Genomic DNA, 19,848 nt, shown 5'->3' on the forward strand with positions numbered 1-19,848 from the left:
ACTGGGTATTTTAGGGTGTTGGTTCTTTTAAAATAAGATTGTTTTCTTTGAAGTAGGTGCCCAATATGCACTGGTGCTCACCATGGTTATGAGTTTGCATAGATATTCAAACATAATAGCAGACTAATGACTTCTGTAGCTCTCAAAATAAAGCCCTGTCATATTTTGTAGTAGCTTTAAAACACCCTGCCGACAAGCAGATTTTGATACCTCTATTTGAATCACCACCTCAAATGCAATCTAGCAACACATTAATGGGGAAATGCAAAGTTTGCCCAGGTCTAGTGACCCATATCAACCAATCAAATGTTTGCTTTCAAACAGGTGACTCACATGAGCAACCTGCTGTAGGTGAGTCAAACTGAACCAGTATTTGACTTTTAGGAATGAAAAAAAAAAAAGAGCATGCCGCCCCCTGTTTACTCCAGGTTGTTTTATAGCTCCAAATGCATAAGTATTTTTTTTTTGCAAGGTAAGTGAGTGCAAGCATTGGATTCATGCCAGGTCACTTATGGGACCTGAATGCAAGTAGGATAGGGATTTAGGACAGGAGCTGAGCAGGAGTTCCAGCACCTATTAATTATGGCATAGTAACCTGACTGTATTTGCTGATGAGCAACCTACAGTAGATCCAAAGAAACCCTCACCAAGCATTCTAATCCTATTTCCACAAAACTAGAAAACAAAGAACAAATAGTGCTCTAGTAGATTCCCAGCCTGGTTTTCTGGTAATAGGCTAGATTCAGGTTCATAGGAGAAAACCCTTTCTCACAGGGATCAAATGTACACATTTCAATGAAGATTTTGTTAGATACAACATTAAATTTTCATCATGCAGTGAATCTAACCAGATACTTTTGTTGGCCTGTTTGGATTTCAGGAAAGTCCAGCAAATGAATGCAGCTGTTGGGCCATGGCTACTGAGACTATCAGTCTGGCTTTGCATTAGCAGATGCATCGCAATATATCTGTCAATAAGCAGATATATTGGGCTTTGTCATGTAATCGGCTATGCAATGACCCCTTGTAATGTGGCACACAACACTATTAGTATGATACAGGTATGGGATCGGTTATTTGGAAACCCGTTACCTGGAAAGCTCTGAATAAAGGAAAGGCTGTCTCCCATAGACTCCATTTTATCCAAATAATCAGAATTTTTAAAAATGATTTCTCTGTAATGATAAAACAGTACCTTGTACTTGATCCCAACTAAGATATAATTAATCCTTATTGGAAGCAAAACCAGCCTATTGGGTTTATTTATTGTTTACATGATCTTCTAGTAGACTTCAGGTATGAAGTTCTAAATTACGGAAATATCTATTATCCAGAAAATCCCAGATCCCGAGCATTCTGGATAACAGGTCCAATACCTGTACAATTATGGACTGAAAAGTAAAAGCTTATAACAACTTTTTGGAATACTGATGAAGATTCATCAATTCCTTCTGGCTATGAAAACAGGCTGGGTTATCCACCAAATCCCCTCTTTCTTTCACCTGTGTAAAAAAAAAATAAAAACCACTAAAAAGAAATGTGAAAAATTCGGAATGTATGTCCCTACTTGTATGTTCACACTGCATATGTGTTAGTATCCTTGTTATACTTCCATGCTTATTCTGTGCTTTTAACATTTGCTTGCTGGAAACCATATGAATAAATTAAACTGAAGAAATGAAAGCCACGGCAAGCAGGTTCTTGTTATTTAAATAAATCACATTTATAAAATATTGTGACATATATTAAATGCTTCTTTAAAAACCCTTTTGGTTTTATCTAGTCTGAATTTCAAATACTAATAATTATATGAAACAGAGAGCCCACCAACATAACACCAACAGTAAAAGACAATCAACAATATACTTGTTTCGTAGATAAACTAGGCACTTTCCAAGAAGTATATCCAACAACCCAGATTTAGAATTTTGCACCTCCCAAAAGAGATCTTGAGTAGCAAGTCTCACCAGGACCAGTACGGAACTGGCTTTATCCAAAAGGGTCCCAAAAAGTACACGTGGCACATACAATTTCATCTCTTAGCACCAGCCCTGATGAAATTTTGCTGACAAGTTTTCTGCCCTAAGTTCCTGTTGAAACATAAAAAATAGTATATATAATTGCAAAAACAGTATACATCTATAAGTGATTAATTATAACAGTGGCACATATACATACATGGGCTGCAACACATTTCAGATTAGAGTATACAGAATTTTAGAACATCTTCTATAGAAAAACAAGAGTTAAATATTTGTACTATACGATTACTTCTGAAGAAAGGCAGACAATACTGTTATGCAACATTGTAAGACGAAAGGCTGTAAATAAAATGCTAAGGTAGCCAGTAGCCTGTAACCAATGTTCATTGGCTTTGAAAGTGTCCTTGCATGAGGTCATGGATGATGAGAATCCTTATGCTTAGCAAATGTCATTTGGTACTTAGCTGATATTTAAGCATGTGGCATTAGGCTCTCTTGTAATGGCCCATTTTATAAACAAAACACATTTTCTTTGCAATTATTTAAATATATTTTTTAAAAATGCTTTTTAAAAATGGGGGTGGAAATATGACCATTATTTTTTTTTCAAAATAAGATTTGGTCTCAACAGCCACATTTGCCCTTGTCTTTTTCTTCAGTTAACTGCTCTGTAGAGCTGTGGCCATTGGATTGTACCACCCCTTGAGGTATCCAAGACTTGTCCACACACCGTTCCATTCTCTTCATAATAAGGTCTAGTAGAGTGTCCACTGCCTTGTTCACGTTGGTTCCATTTGCAGCACTGGTTTCAAAGTAAGGGATTCTAGGAATATAAAAAGATACAAATATTGTCAGTGAATGGTTGCTCCAGTTCCCAGGGCTCAACAAAGGATTACCTCTCCAAGGCACACACGGATCAGGGAGTCAAAGACACGTCAACTACCAATACATTTCCTAATATACATAAGCTGCTGTAAGGGTGGCCTGAAACAGGGCACCACTGGGGAGGCTCTGATGTTTCACATCATTGATATACTTGTACAGCATAATAAAAAAAAAAATAATTTGGGAGAGAGACAGAATTCAGTTATAGGCATTATCTGCACATTCAGGTTAATCAAATTGTTCAGCATTTATGTGCTTTTCTTGGTTAGGTGTTAAAGGAAAAATGTAGTCTTTAAAAATATATTTCACCCTTGTAGGTGCTATTTAAATCGGTCTGTTTTTGCTGTTTTGAGCTTCCTTCCTCTGTTTTGCCTACAGCTGAATCATGAAGCATGCAAAGAAGGATGAAGATGCATGCAGAATCCTCGAGCAAACGCTTTCTGGAATACAATGCAATTTATAAGCCTGAAGAAAGTAAACATTTTGACACTGCACAGGCCATTTTGGTAAATATATTTAGTATATTTTATTTGCAAACAAAACTTTAGTTTCCCAGCAAACTGCATTTCTGGCCTAAAAGCTGTTTGACTTTTCTGAAGGCACAGAATGTGCAATACTAACCTTACTTCCCTTGTGGCAGCAGTTGCTCCCCATTTTCTATCCTACTAAAATATACTACCTTTACTACTATACAACATTCATTAGCTGTTTGTAGGCCATAATAATCTCTGCACTATGGGTACTATCAGGGAAAGAATAAACGATTCACTGGCACACGGCAAGTTCAAGCAGGGCGAGCCTCCAATACAAAATCTGCCAAGTAACACTTGTCAAGGTTCTTTAGAAGTAGGCGGGAGCTGTGCTGATCTTATTGTGCCATTTTTAAACAATTCAGACTTTTTGACATTTTTTTTCCCACTAGTAATTGTCAGTAAATCTTTTTGGAGGTTTTAGACGTATTTATTTTCTTTTTTGGATCGTTCAGTGCTTTTTTTTTTCGTTCCCACTTTTTATATTCAAATCTTTTAATAAATTTAATGACAGTCTTGGTTTTACAGTTTGTGATTTTAGTTGTGGTTTCAAAAACCACTAAAATGAGAATGTTGATAAATAAGCCTCCACGTGTCATCTGCATTGCCAGTGATAACCACAGGGTGACTGACACTCCAAAGCTGAAAAGGAGCTGGTGAGACAAAAGCCTGTTATAAACAGTCTAGAACTGCAATAACTCAGAGTAATTTTAGATTTTTCAGTGTGTGGCTAAAACTCAAAATGGCACCAAGTCTGAACTTTTGCTATGTGCTTATTTACCGGTATGCGCTTTCTATACATTTGTCAGATGGTCGGACTGAGTTCATCCACCCTCGAGCAGCTATGAAATGCCTGCACCTATTGTATAAAACTGTAATAGTTGCTAGCAGACTTTAGCAAGGCTTTGTGGAGTTTGTACAGTATAAGTAGAGTTGAGAGAATGCTTAAGCTGATGCCAATTGTTACATTCATTTATCAAATTCTAACAGATTACCGAGCTGCTTTCTGAAAGCACAAGAGGGTGGAAACAGATCGATTTCAGTTTTAAATTTAATCGACTGGGGATTAAGAGACAACGCATGTCCGGACCAGTTGTATATTATGAGCCTTCTTGGTACTATAAATGAAGTATAAATGCTATGTATGAAAAGGCATAATCTATTATGAAAGTACAAGCCAATTTCAGTTCACTTGTCTAGTATATACTCAGTCTAAGCAGGCAAGCTATGGGTCACAGTCTGAACAATACATGGAAGGAAACCACTCACCCATATTTCTCTGCAAATTCCTTGGCTTCTTCTTCTTTAACTGCTCTCTGATCATCCAGATCAGACTTATTTCCACACAGTACAATATCTGGATTTTCACAATATGCGTGAACTTGCAGCTGGCCTATACAAACAGTAACAAATGAGATATAGCAGTTTATTAGACATGCAGCTTTGGGCAATGTAATAATGTCTAAATTGTAGCAGCAGCTGCTGAACTAAAACTGCCATCATATTCTAACAGCAAAAGGAATACTGGGAGTTGCACATTAAAAACACTGGACCCTGATCAAAATTTATAATGGTTATTTCTTATCTTCAAAGAAAACACTTCGTAACTGATAGAAGTCTGGATATCTGAACAAGCCAGCTGTACTTTTGATTTGGGAAGTTTCGAAACAGTGTGCAACATGTGCACAGTTCTCTGCCAAAATACTGAATTAAATAAAGCCAGAATTTGTCAGCAACAAAGACCTTTCTCAAGGACAAAATATCCATATTTATTTTATCATTTCTGTCCTAAAAAGCTTCAAAACAACAAGCATTTCATGTCTATTCTGAGGACCGATTTTAGGGAAGCCCGACCAATTATCGTGTGGTTAGTGGTATTCGAACGATCGTACATCTTACGATTTTTCGGCCGACATCTGTCGGGAAATTGATCGGCCAGGTCAAAAAATCTTTGTCGGCCCCAGTGCAATCTATCTATGTTTGCAGGGACAAGCAGGCAGCTCCCCTTTGTTTTCCTGGTAAATTGGTCTTTTTAGTTGATGGTAAATTCGTATGATCGTACGATCGTTCTGAGAAGATCGTGGTCTCACGATCAGGATCTGATCTTTTAAAAATCTCAACATCTATGGCCAGCTTAACACAGAATCAAAATCAGCACATCAATTTTGTTAGGAGACAAAAGCAGTGGACAAAAATACCCTAAAATATTGCTATAAACAAACTGACTTCCCATATAAAGCTAAACACAGGGGCAGATTCACTAAAGGGTGAATAGTCACCAGCGACCACTTCACACACATCGCACCACTTCGCCAGGCGCAAATTTGCTACCACTATGCTTATTCAGTAATATGTGAAGTGGCGCCCTGGGCGCTGAACAGTGGCGACTTTTCTCTAGAATTTCTTCAGCAGTGCGAGCATTTTAAATCGAAGATGCACTAGCGTTCGTTTGTGCCTAGCGAAAATTCGCTACTGATCTTGTGCTTAGGTCAATTTGCATAGGGCGGGTAATTTAAAGTTGTATGGAGGTCTTTATTATAAATGTTGGTGCAAATGCTTGAAGTTACCACTTTTTATTACAAATGTCCAGGGAACCTTAATAAAGACAAGTGAATGTATATAATGCCCTACACATGAGCCCACTGTAAAATGAATGTTCCATATGTTATGAAATGTTTGGAGAAAACCAGTTCCCCACAAAAAGTTTGTTAGGACTTTTGCAGCCAATCCGGCTTCTAAAGAGGAAAACTCGCCATAGATTTTGTAACTTTAATGCATTTTTGGCACACAGGATATGATGTAAGTGACAGAAGATTGAGGAAGATCTAGCTTTATTTGAGCACTTCACCTGGTCTGTAGTGGCAAAGTCAACTCTGGCGAAAGAGGTAACGTTACGTTCAGTAAAATCTGCACTTTACAGAATTTGTAAAGTCCCCAGGCGATTGAATGCTAGCGACGGTCTCTTTCTCTAGCGAATTGGTGCCTGCGCCTGTTAGTGATTGGGGATGTCCCTGCTGGTGGCAACGCTGGAGAATTGTCGCTAGCATTAAGCCACTTCGTCCCTTCGTGAATCTGCCCCATAGTCACTGTTTCTAAAGTGAGGTTCATAAATCCACATGTCAAACAATGACAAAAGCAAATACGTTAAAGAAACAGAAATATGTAAAACCACACATTGGAAATAAAACCCTCAAACTGGGGAATATTCCATAAACAAGTAATTATGAGCTAAAAATTTATATTTTAATTTTAGGTTTGTAGTAACACACATTTAACATCCACTAAGAGAGGTAGGTGTGCAGGTTGTGCAAGAGTGTTAGCTTAGGGCCTAACAAACCACTTGCATATAAAATATTTCTGCTATCTCCTAGAGCAAAATACTGGTGATATCTGACAATGTAATATCTCAAGCTTCTGTTTAACTACAGTATTTAAAGTGGAAGTGCACCCTTTCTTACTCATGAATTCAATAGATAAGGCTTGTGCAGAGCATATTTTTTATCCCATTTTAATGGGATGGGTTTTTGTTATTTCTTGAGCTAAACAGGTCAAACAAGGAAACTGAAGCTACTCAATGTTTGGTGCGTGCAAATAGATTATTAGATTACCAGTGCAGATAATTCCTCATCATAAGAGACTCCTGCTAACAAAACAGTCACAACAATGGGTAACCAAGTAGCCTTAATTCCTTTTTTGCATTCTTTAGCTCAAGAAATAACAAAAACCATAGATTTTTTATGATTAAAACAATAGGCATGTTCAGCACAAGCCCTATTCATTGAACAAGGAAGTATACTTCCCCTAACATCTTCGTACATCTTTCAGAGGATGTTGAGAGTTTGATTTACAGGTCATTTTTCCAGAAAGTTCCATAACATGGAATTTCCCATAGTTTTCTATTTAAACATTTAGTTTTTTTTCTATTTTTTTGTCTGTCATAATACATATTCATAATAACTATGATATCATAAGTCTGTGTTGATGGCAAAACAATCCTCTTGGATTGTTTTTATTTTTAAGTGTTTTATAGCAGACTTGAGGTATGGTGTTTCAAAGAAAGATCCCTTATCCAAAAGAACACAGGTCCCAAGCATTCCAGTTAAGGGATGTATTATATGGAAAGCTTGGGATCTGTGCTTTTCTGGATACAGGATCTTTCTGTGGATACCTATATCACAGTTAAGGGCACTACATTAAATACTTCTGCTATTAATAAATGCCTTCTTTATAAACAAACTTTTAAAATGCTAATGGCTATGCTCAATTGGAAATCTTCCTGTGTGCCATTACCCTTAGGGCAATGACACAGGGTGCCTTTTGTCACAGCTATTAAACGCCAGAAAATACCCTGCCATAGACAATTCTGAGAATTGTCTCTGCTAAAACACTCAAACCATGAAGTATGCATGCAAAGGCATTTTTGAGGGATTATGCAATGAAGCAGAGAAAATTCTCAGTATTACCCATGGCAGGGTATTTTGTTTTAGTACTGCAATAAAATACTGAGTGACAAATAGCACTGAATGGGAGCAAAGCTGCTTACATTTTTGAGGAGAAACTTACCCAGAACCAGGGTCGGACTGGGGGGCCCATGGCCCAGTGGGCCTACTGCCCCAGGGCCCCCCTCCGGCCCCACTGCCACGCTGGCGTGTAGGCCGCGTCTCTTTGCCGGCATGTGCGCTGTGTGTCTGCTGCGTTTATACGCATGCGACTGGCGCATTGGTTGTGCGCATGCGTGCACACAGAGTGCACACAACTTTTTTTTCAATAAAGGGGGTCGCGGCATTAACAGGCAGATATGGGTACAGACCTGGGCCGGCAGGGGCCCAAAAGAGCCAGGGCCCACCGGGTTTTTTCCCGGTGTCCCTGCGGCCCAGTCCGACACTACCCAGAACCCTACAACAGGATATGTGCCTTCAACTCTTGTTTTTATTAAGGTTCATACAAAGAAACACTGCAGAGCGCAGGTCAGAGCATAATCAGGAGACTGGCTTCTTTAATATCAACTTGGCTTTATTCCAACGCAAAGTTACATTACAAGGGTGTGTATGTGGTTCTCTAACGAGTTTCATGCCCAAAACCTTGGCACTTCACTCTGTTTATGTTTTGCGGCTCCAGATTATTTTTCTTTAGTGGAAGAGGGGGCAAAATGGCTCTTTTGATAGTAAAGGTTGCTGACCCCTGGTCTATGCAGTTGAATGTCTTGCATATTAACAATGAAGACAAACTAAGCTGCTCAGTCATAATAGGAAGTGTGTGATGCTGCATACATTAGTGGAAGTTGAGAAAAGAATATAGATCATAGGTTTAGATTAGGGTTAATACATTTGAAGAGTGGAGAACAGGAATACGTACTCATCCAGTTCCTGACATTGAGAAAGCTTTGTTCACTTGTGAGATCAAAAAGCAAAAGGAAACCCATTGCATCTCTGAAAAATGCAGTTGTCAAACTGCGGAACCTGCAAAGCAAGCAGAACAAGAAAAAGTGATGACTACGGGATATAGAGTAGAAGCACTCGAAGGCATCTGCAAATCTTACAGATACTTGGAAACAATGTTGAATAGCTGGTTTTTCAAGCAATATGAAATCCCTGTTAGTACTGAACTGTGACTCCTGCTCTTTACTGTTAAGTGAGCAGCAACCCCACCCCAGTCAGGCAGAATGAGAAGGTATACTGTATATTTTTGGAAACACCAGGGCAGAATGATCTATACCACATATTCTCTACTATGTTAACAGGGATTGACTTTAAAGGAATCAGTAGAACTGACCAAACTTTCAGTAACAAGTATAGATTTCTACTCTCCTCTTATAGAAATGTGTACAAAGTTTGATTATGGTATAGATACCGAGAGCCACTACTTGGTGGTTATTCTTGGTTAATATTGAGCTTATGTATGTGGATTACAGGCTCTCCTCCCATTATGGAGTATACTAATTGCTTACCCACCAATAACACTACTGTATACAAAGTTCAAACAGTGAAAAATGGTGGGAAAGCACAAGATAAGGCAAATAAATGAAAGAGGACAAAGTGCTAAATGCTAGGAGAGACAAACTTAAGTCAAGCAAAACAGTCCCTACTCTTTTCGCACTTTTATTAGCCTCACCAGCAATGAATATTTCTGTGTACTGTATGTAAATTTAAATAAATTGTATTTTATTGTACACTTGGACATTAAAACGCACTAAAACTATAGAATTTTATATAAATTTAAAAAGAGAGGTGAAAGAAAAACAAAAGTTTAGAGAACTATTGTGTTTATGTCTGAAGGACTCTTTTGTGACCCACAGAGTTAAGCCCAAAATCACACAGTCCATTCATCTATGGATACCCAGTTGTATATTTATATCTAGACTAAATATAACATGAGAGCTTTAGTTTGGATAACTTAGCAGCTATTTTTATTGCTTTCCAATTCAGTCTGGCAGCCAGGTGTCTCTTAAATAGCAAGCCCAATAGAAATGATCAATAATGGTCCATGTAATGAATCAACATGACACACTTATCTTTTCTAAAGCAATTTAATTGATCAATATTTCTTTGCTGTTAGAAAATCCTATTTGAGCTGTTTTTATAGCACTGAAAAGGTGAACAATGTAAGAACAATGTAACCAGCGTAATTACTGTTCATGCTGAGTTACATAGAATATTTTTTAAGTCTTGGTCATGGATAATTCTATATTAGCATATTGGGCTGCTCGGTTAAGCAATATGGTAGATATTAACATGCTCCAACATCATTGTACACTGCAATTGCAACCTAAAGCATTATAATTGTTTCACCTGAGGCAACCACACCCTTTACGTTTAGCTCAAATATCACCCTCAACATAGATGTGTAGATATTCTGAGAGGTTTTATGATTAAGCATGGGATTTCATCTAATCTAGGCTGGGGAGTGTTATTCCAGGCTCACCCAGGTGACCAAGCCCAACATTACAAATTACGTGGACATAGCTAGGATATCCGGAGACAGGATATATGTGATGATAGAACACAGGAATTTTCTCCACCAACTAATTTCAGCAGGCAGTTAAAGTGCCAAAAATGCCCCTGATGTCTCCTAGTGTCAGGTATTTCTCATTCACCCATTCAAGTGAAAGGGACTGGATGAAATACACCTGCAGAAAAGTATCATGTGCCAGCAGCCTCCTTGGATAGTGAAATATGCATTGTGTAGTAGCCCCCAAAGTTGCATTGCAGGGAGGAGATAAAATTGATTGTAGCCACTAAATTATGGTCATGTCAGTGCATTGTTTTCAAATTCAGACCACATTGAACTCTGGAAAGTACTCCCCTTCTCCACCATCCAATGGCTGCAACATATGCTTCTAACGTCTAAATTAATACCATGCTGTAAAGAACAAGAGATACCATGGTAGAGAAATCAATACTGGACAAGATATTAAGCATGGTTGCTAGGGTCATTTAGACTCTAGCAACTAGTTTGCTGAAATTGCAAACTGGCGAGCTGCTGAATAAAAAGCTAAATAACTCAAAAACCACAAATAATAAAAAATGAAACCCAATTGCAAATTGTCTCAGAATATCACTCTCTACATCATACTTAAAGTTGTCTCAAAGGTGAACAACCCCTTTAAAGTCTGCCATGTGCAATAGTGGGAGGTTCTGCACTGTAAACAAAGGAAAGGTACAGAGATACAAAAAAATTGATTTATCATCCACATAAAGAACTGGTCTACTTCTTTGGAAACAGGCCCAGCAATTGGCCAGAGGCAATCTCTGTGAATAAAATAAAAAACCCTGCGTCGGAAAGGAGTTAATTAGTCAAAAATTTGTCACCGATTTTACGTGGAGCACAGAGTGAAGGAGATATACCCACTCATTTCTCTTTCAGACTTTATAGGAAATGTTATAAAAGTCACAAAGTTTGTACTAGGTCTAGTAACCAATGACCAGTTAACACAACTTGCAGAGTAGATGCTTTAGGTTACCAGACCTGGCTAAAAACTCCCCAATTAAATCAATAGAAAAGACATGTAAAGTCAATAGTAATAAAGTAGTTTGTTAATCATATAAAAGAAAGGCACAGTGTTACCTTTCCTGCCCAGCAGTGTCCCAGAGTTGCAGGTGAATTCTTTGCCCTCTGCCTGTATTCCCATCTGGTCCATTTGATCGATATACCTGTGTGGGGGAAATGCATTAACTATTGTGTTCTAGTACAGTACATTGCAATTTTATTAGATATGCATTATGGACTATAAAAAACTATGGTCTCAGAACTGCTTCTGAATCTGCTACTATCCCTAAAATGTACATGCATTTAATGGATCCAGCTTGTGCTTAGCATACTTGTGTTTTCAGTGGAACTTACAGTCAAAGTTTATAACATACACATTACATGGTCATTTTTATCAGAACCCAGTTTAATTGCCTTTAAGTTTTTGGAGTTTGGGATGAAACTGATGTACCCAGAAAAACCTCACATAAGCACAGGGAGAGCATAACCTTATAGACAGTGCCCTGGATGTATTGAACCTAGAGGATGCGGCAAGGAACTGAGGCCCTGAAGATTTATTGCATGTCTATATCTACAATCACTTTAGTAAGCCTGTGAGATGCAGAAATGTGGTAAAGAACTGATACTCTTGTGTAGATGTGAACTAGTTAATCTTTCTCTCTGTGAAAGGATGTGACATAGGAGTGACCTGTACCCTGTTGGAGGGGAGTATTCTCCCATTAGTACTGGAATATTATGGGATGCCCTGCTTCCTAGGAAAGGATGATTGCTGTGTGCTCCATGTTCTGGATGAAGCTGGGGTACCAGGACTCATGAACAAGGATTATCAAATGATAATCAAACCTCAGGGGTGTAATATAGGCAGGAATAGTGAACAAGGGCAGCCCAGTGCCCCATCTAAAGAGTAGTTTGGGGTTAGTATTCTCCAGGCAATGTGTGATTATGTTATTTATGCATTGTTTCCTGTTAGTAAAACAACGGCTCCAGCCTACATCCTGGTGTTCAATAAAGTTCCTGTTTCTATTTAAAGGAGAAGGAAACCCTAAAAATGAAAAGGACTAATAATACCATGTTTATACTTATTTTAACTTATTGCACCACCATAGAGTTTCATCTTCTCAATAGCAGCAATGATCCAGGACTTCAAACTTGTCGCTGGGGGTCATCATCTTTGAAAGTGTCTGCGACACTCACATGCTCAGTGGGCTCTCAGCAACTGTTGAGAAGCTAAGCTTAGGGGTCGTCACAAATTATCCAGCAGAAAGGCCTGTCATACAAGCTGATGCTACAAGGCTGATTATTAAATTCTGATGCTAGTTGCACTGGTTTCTGTGCTGCCATGTAGTAATAATCCATATTAATTACTAATCATTCTTATACTGTGACAGTTATATTCTATGTATACTGTATATTTTGAGTCGGTCCCTAAGCTCAGTAACTGACAGCAGCACAGAGCGTGTGCAGTGAATCAGCAGAAAAGAAGATGGGGAGCTACTAGGGCATCTTTGGAGACACAGATCTTTAGTGCTAAAGGGCTGTGGTTGCCTTGGGCTGGTACAGAACCCCAAAATATAATGTAGAACATTTCTAGCTTATTTCTTTAGTTTAACTTTCCTTGTCCTTTAAGTATCATTGGCACCCAACTGAGTTTATGCAACCTGAGAGTTATAGTTGAACTACGCAATCTTTCCTCTACCATATAGCAAGCGCCCACCCAAAGTGCAAGAATCACAAGTAACACCTGCTCTACTGAGAATTGCCCTACACCCAGCTGGGCTAAAATATAGTGTCCTCTCTCCAGAATAGAGCAGAGTAAAACCACATTTACAAACATTGTTACCTTGAAATAAGTTAAGAAAAAGGAAAGAGAGAGATACACCATACACCATAGAGATACATCTTACCACTCTTTTTTCCCGGAAGTCAATGCCCACTGTTGTGATAAACTTGGAATTAAATTTTCCATCTGTATACTGATAAAGGAAACTGGTTTTTCCAACTCCAGAATCTCCCAAAGCTAAAAATTTGATGAGGTAATCGTAATCCCCATCTGACATTTTGAAATTGGGCTGACCTAGAAAAAAATACACAAAATACACAAAATTTACAAATGTAAAGAGGTATACTTATGCAGTGGTCCAGTGAGTAAAGGCAATGATCTCAGTTGCAATAAAGTTGCTTAATGCTCACCTTACAAACACGTTTGCGTCTTTTTTGACCGATTACAGAATGACTTCCTTGCAAAGTTTCATTGTGAGCAGTGCTAAACATTTGCAGTAACACAATTTTAATAATGATTGCGATTTAAATTGCATTCCTCCTTAGTGCCTTAAGGTGGTCATATCCACACTGATAATATTGTATGAAAAAGTAAGATAGTTTCTTCCATGTATGGCTGGAGACGAGCTGACCAATTTATTGGCAGAAGATGCTGGTCAGCTTGTTTATCGCACTGGCCCGAAAATTTTGATCAGGCACATTTAAAAGGCACCCGAACATCAGCCACTGTTGAATCGACAGCTCTATTACGTTTGTATTGAAAACAAATGGTATTTCCAATGGTCGCAAAGATCATAATTGTTACATCTATGGCCACCTTTAGTCACCAAGATTATCAATTACCATGCAAGAACCCACTGTTCCATGAATCCTGCTGACACAAGTAAATTAAATTAAAAAAGTAAAAACAACTCCCCCTGGAAGACTGTGGCAGTGAGGGCACCAAGTTAACCATACTGTTCATTGTATATCTTAAGGGAAATCCTCAACCAAGACTATGTTGATCTTCCATGTTTTTTTGCAATTAGGGTTTATATTTTTCAACTTACTAAAATCAGTTGTGCTTTCTTCTCTTGTGTGGTTTCTTCACAGACAAACTTCAGGTTTTGTAACATGTCCTAACTGTCCCTATACTGAACCTATGCATGTTACACTACTCAAAAGTATTGGTCATATCAGAATCAAGGAAAGGGAAGAAAGGCGTATTTACCCAAGAATTATTTTGTGACTGTAAATGCTGGTTAGTAGTTTGCAGCAACCTGTTGTTTCAGACAATGTCGGTTACAAAAACCATAAGTAACTTGACAAACTGGTTATACAAGCCAACAAGTCGTTGCTACTACTCTTTCAGTGCCAGGGCACAGCATACAAATGAGAAAATAATAAAGACAAACGTGATAAAAATGAACATCTCTACCAAATATGTGCAAATTACTTCTAATTGACTACAATGGGATTTGCCATGAATGATCAGATTTATGCTTGTACACTCTATCTGCACACGCCAGCCTATTTCCATTCACATATAGGTGCATACATTTGTGCCACTCTTCCTGCCATTGAGAACCATTAAGAGCATACAGTATTTGCCAGCTTGGGCACAGGGCTGCACAGCACACAAAGACAAGCTATTGTGCACGGAGAGAAATAGTCTCGGCTCTTTCAAAATGATTGGCTCAACCGGCTGACATAACAGGCCAGAATTTACGCAGCATAGAAGAGTTAATGGCTAACTTAGAGTCACAAATACAAGTTAAACAGCAACTACCAGTAGCTATAGCCCTGCAAATTGATGAATATCTGAGCCACTCCAAAGTAGTCACATGAGATTAGACAAACAGTAGCAAAGTTTTTATCAAGATGGTTTCTCCATACAGACCTACTGGTGCAGTTTGAATGGAAAAATGCATTGCTAATCTTTTGGCAGAATTATTATCTCTATTGCAGAGATATTTATATGAAAACATATTTTGATATTATTCTCAATATTTCATTTGAGAAATGTATAAATATAAGTTTGCTGTGCCGAGATGAGAAATGTTGCCAGAGGGACGGGAAACTCATGCTACCAATATCCTTGGTGACAAATATGAGTGTGTGATGCTTGGTAGACAAACCTTTGAAAAGCACTCAGATCTTAAAAACATATTAATACAAACAGGCAAGTAGATATTATAACAGTTGTGACTAGCATGATATTTATATACTACAGTAGCTGGATCTATTTAGGCAATTTAGAGTAGAAAAACCATCTTGCTTTACTAAACAATTTTTTACAGGCAAAATAAAATATAATGCATCACTATACAAGCTGTAGTCACCCAAGTTAAGGGAGGAACAGATATGAGCAATTATGAGCAGATTATATATTTTGTGAAATGGTCATGGGTTTGGAGGTAGGAATCCAACCTACTGCTTTTGATTTTGTAAATACACAGCAAAAACAAAAGAAAAATAACAGCATATATATATATATATATATATATATATATATATATACTGTATATATATATATATATATATATATATATATCAATATATGGCAGAACCAATTTAGTTTATTGTAATGCATGGACACCAATGAAATAAACACATCAAAATGCATCACACAGACACACATACACTGATGTAAACAAATACTTTGTACTCCTGGCACTAACATGCGGTACAGCCTCATGTCAACCACAGGACTTCCACATATACTTTTTTATTTAGTTATGTACCTCTACATAAATCATTTAAAGCATATGATAAGAGCTACAGTAATGACACGGGCCCATACCAGACATGTTAACTCACACCAATTCGTTTTGCCACCCACCCACTTAAGTCACATTTGCAGATCAGCTCCCTGTGACTTGTACCTGATTTGTTGATTTACCCTCCAATAGAAACCACAGAAACACACCCAACTATATCACAATATACTTAAAAAAAACAGGCAGAGCTGGGAACATGCTGTGGGGGAAGTGCAAGGGGCAGAACAGGGTGTTGGCAAAATGCACCCAAATTATAAAACCACTGGGTTGACATGTCTGCATACCATTTATGCTATAATGTTTGGATCCAACTGGAACAGCATAAGTGTCCTCAGAATGCAAATCTACTTTTCAATAAAGTAATCAGACTCTGCGACTGCTGAAGGGGGCACTGACTGATTAGCAGGTTTGTGAAAAGTTCTTACTCGCAAAGTTTAGGGGAGCCCTGTGATATTGCTGTGTGACATAGTATCTAAAGGCCCCAAATATACACAGGGCGATAAAAGCTGCATACAGACCGAGTCGGCAGCTTATTGGAGTGTGTTCAGTGCCATCTGACGGGCTTCCCTGATCAATATCTGGCCGAAAGTCAGGCAGATCTCGATCAGGCAGGATAAAAAATCCCGTACATCGCGGACACATCTGTGCATTTATGTGCGATCTGACCGGCCGTATCAGATGCATTATGATCCGATCGTTGGGCACTAGGGCCCACAATTGGATCAGCCCAATATCGCCTGCCTCAATGTGGGCATATCGGGGAGAGATAAAACTCGCCAAACAAGCAGATGTCTATGGCCACCTTTAGTTATGCTGTTGCACACAAAGTGGGGGGGGGGCTGTAGGCAGCGGCTCCATTGGGTCCCGAACACCCCATTCTGTTTTTTGTAACACTGAGCCTTGAAAAGCACAACCTGGTTTCAGTTATACTTTTTTACCCCTCCATGTGAACATAAAGCCTGTATCAACTATAACTGGTTTCCTCCTTGTGTAAATACTAAAGAGCTCTCCACCCAGAACACAAAAGATAGCAGCCTCAGCTAACCATAAATCAGTATAGTATCACAGTATCAATCCTGGAATTTGTAGCAGCTACATTCCTACACTGTACCCCCATTGTTTTTTTATACTGACAGTACTCACGAGAGACAACACTTGGAGCATTCATTCTCAAGTTGTCTTTTTAAGCAGCATTCTAAAGAGATGGGTGTGTCTGTATCGGTGTCTTATATTTTTCATTCATTTTAACTCCTTAGCTCTATGTGAAAGCCTTTTCAATATCTACTTTAAAACGTGTTACGGTAAATAAAGCTTTTGCAAAAGGCTCATTTGGAATACTAGTTAAATGCTGAACACACAATCTAAAATGTAAATGCTGCAAAACAAAGAAAACCAACCATCAGCTGTTCCAATTCTAGGACAGAAACAGCATTAAGAATGTATATAAAATTAATTATTGGATTATTTATGGTGATTATGATTTGATACTGTAAAATCAGATTTGGATCAGATTGGAATTGATAATTTGCCCTTTTCTGGAATAAAATCCTTTTAAATGGTGACATTGGCACCATTTGCAGAGTTTTGAAAGTACTGAAGATATTTGCAACCTGATATGGACATCCACCCAGCAGCCATCAGGTAGATTTATCCAATATTATAAAATATAGTTACATGGCAAAGCCAGATTGCACCGATCTGGATTGACCACAAGTCACTGCTACTCAGTAAATTCAGTTCTATGTCAGACAATAATCACAATCTCCAATGGGGGTTTTTAACAATTAGCTAATTTTTATCAGTTATTTCTCTGATCTACAGTACATGCTACGACATGATATTCATTAAGACGTAAGGACACCACATTTACGTGACACTATTTATTTTTGTGGTGTAAAGAATTGCAAACCTTTATAAATACGCTCCAGAATGGCCCCTGGGGGATGGGTGACAGAGAAGGCTTGGATAGAAAAGGTAAGAGGAGAACAAGGATGCAGCTTGATTACAGATACCAAGGAAATTAAATATTTGCTTTATAAGGGAATGGTCAACATTATCAAATGCAAATGAGATTGATCAGAACAGAGCAATGGAAGAGAATGCTAATGCCACATTTGGCCGATCTTGGCCTGTGTATTAGCACTGTCTTCTGCTCACTTGTGTGTCTGCACCCAGAGTCACTGTGTCTGCCTGGGTAGACAGGAGCGGATTTCAGCACAAAAATGCATACTCACACATTTCTGTGCCATAATGTATGGACCTGCGTGGGTCTGTTTTTTTAAACCCACACTCAACATGTACCCGCTTTTCCTAAGCCCAAACCATGCTATCTCATCCCCATGCAGTGCCACCCAAATCACTCTTGCAGGAAGTGACCGGCAGTGATGTCAGACAACAGGAAGTGACGTCATACCAACTGGTTTATACATTGTAAAAATGAGATCATCAGTTTTCCCCCTAAAAGCCCACCCTACTGCATCTAGGGTATCCACGGGCCACCCGCACAGTGGGGACATCAAGTATAATCTGTCTGTGTACCAACAGGTCATCTGCAGGTATCTAAACCACTGCAGTACCACAATCCACCCTGTGTGTCTGCACCTAGGCTGACTTGGGTGCAGACACACAAGTTAGCAAATGCCAGCAGAGGGGCTGTTTATCGGCCAGGCCTAGAAATAGCCGTGTTGTAATACTGTTCTGTTACAAAAGTTTAGAGGCAGGGGTGTGGCCTTTTTTTAAGATTAGGCTTGATGCAGGACTGTTTGAATGAAGAGTGGAAAATTGCAGAACAGTGGAAAAATGTTAATATATGTGTAAGAGATAGGATTAAGGACAGCAGCACAGTCTTTACATAAACAAAAAAGGACCATAGCATCTATGTACAATATATATATATATATATATATATATATATATATATATATATATATATATATATATATATATATATATATATATATAATATAACATATACCATATCACAGTAATCCTTACATACCCTTTAGCAACATAAATTAAATTTTGAAGATATAAAGAGAGAGTCTTCTCTTTTTTCCATTATTCCATTATTTTTTTTTACCATACACAAAGTACACACACACAAATATATATATATATATATATATATATATATATATATATATATCTATATATATATATATATATATATATATATATCTATATATATACAGTATATATATATATATATATATATATATATATATATACACATAGTAGGATTGCTTGCACTTTGAAGAGAGGTGTATTTTCAACCTCATCTATGTAATCATGTAAAAAGACAACTGAACATTGTGCACCAGTGCAGTAATATGTAATGTTAGTAAGTTTACTGGAAAGCCAAGCTTGTTATCTATGGAATTAGTGTAGAGAAATGGGCTCTGTGCTGAATAGCAGTTTGTAGAGGCCGATGTGCTTTAGTTCACTCTGCAAACAACGTCCAGGCCATGGACTGAGCAGGCAGAATAATAACAACTTCCATATGCATCACCAGGAGGATCAAGTCACAGTGTGACAATTACAGTACAGTACAGATCCCAGGGCTGCCTGTGAATTTCTTTCTGGAGACCAGGCAGCTAAATCAAGGGAACACGGTTATATTTTAGAATAAGGAAGCAAAGAAGGAACTCACCTCCACTATGCAACAAAGCAGGAAAATTGTAGTTGTGCTGTAAATCTGTGGTAAATGTTCAACACAAGTTCTTTCTCGCTCCACCTGTTTAGCACACAGTCTATCAGCCTACGTGTCACCGGCTTCCAACTAATGTCAATGTATAAATGCAGCTGAAGGTGTGCCTAATGTCTGTATACCTACAGGGCAGGCCTGCATTACTGCCTGCACCTGTTTTTTTCTGCATTGTTTTGTTTTTTTAACAGAATTATTCATGTTAATTGGAAATAATCCCATCT

The 19,848-nt window shown here is 38.2% G+C and overlaps 1 protein-coding gene across 1 annotated transcript; it reads right to left on the bottom strand.

Annotated features, from left to right (window-relative positions):
- Positions 1 to 457: 457 nt before the first annotated feature.
- Positions 458 to 19,584, bottom strand: rab27a.S (RAB27A, member RAS oncogene family S homeolog). The gene is given in 6 exon segments (NM_001094489.1): positions 458 to 2,805; positions 4,667 to 4,790; positions 8,753 to 8,856; positions 11,462 to 11,547; positions 13,288 to 13,457; positions 19,571 to 19,584. Coding segments are annotated over 5 exon segments (666 nt in total). The 5' UTR covers positions 13,441 to 13,457; positions 19,571 to 19,584; the 3' UTR covers positions 458 to 2,606.
- Positions 19,585 to 19,848: the final 264 nt, after the last annotated feature.

Source organism: Xenopus laevis, chromosome 3S (genome assembly GCF_017654675.1).
Source record: "Xenopus laevis strain J_2021 chromosome 3S, Xenopus_laevis_v10.1, whole genome shotgun sequence".
Classification (NCBI taxonomy): Eukaryota; Metazoa; Chordata; class Amphibia; order Anura; family Pipidae; genus Xenopus; species Xenopus laevis.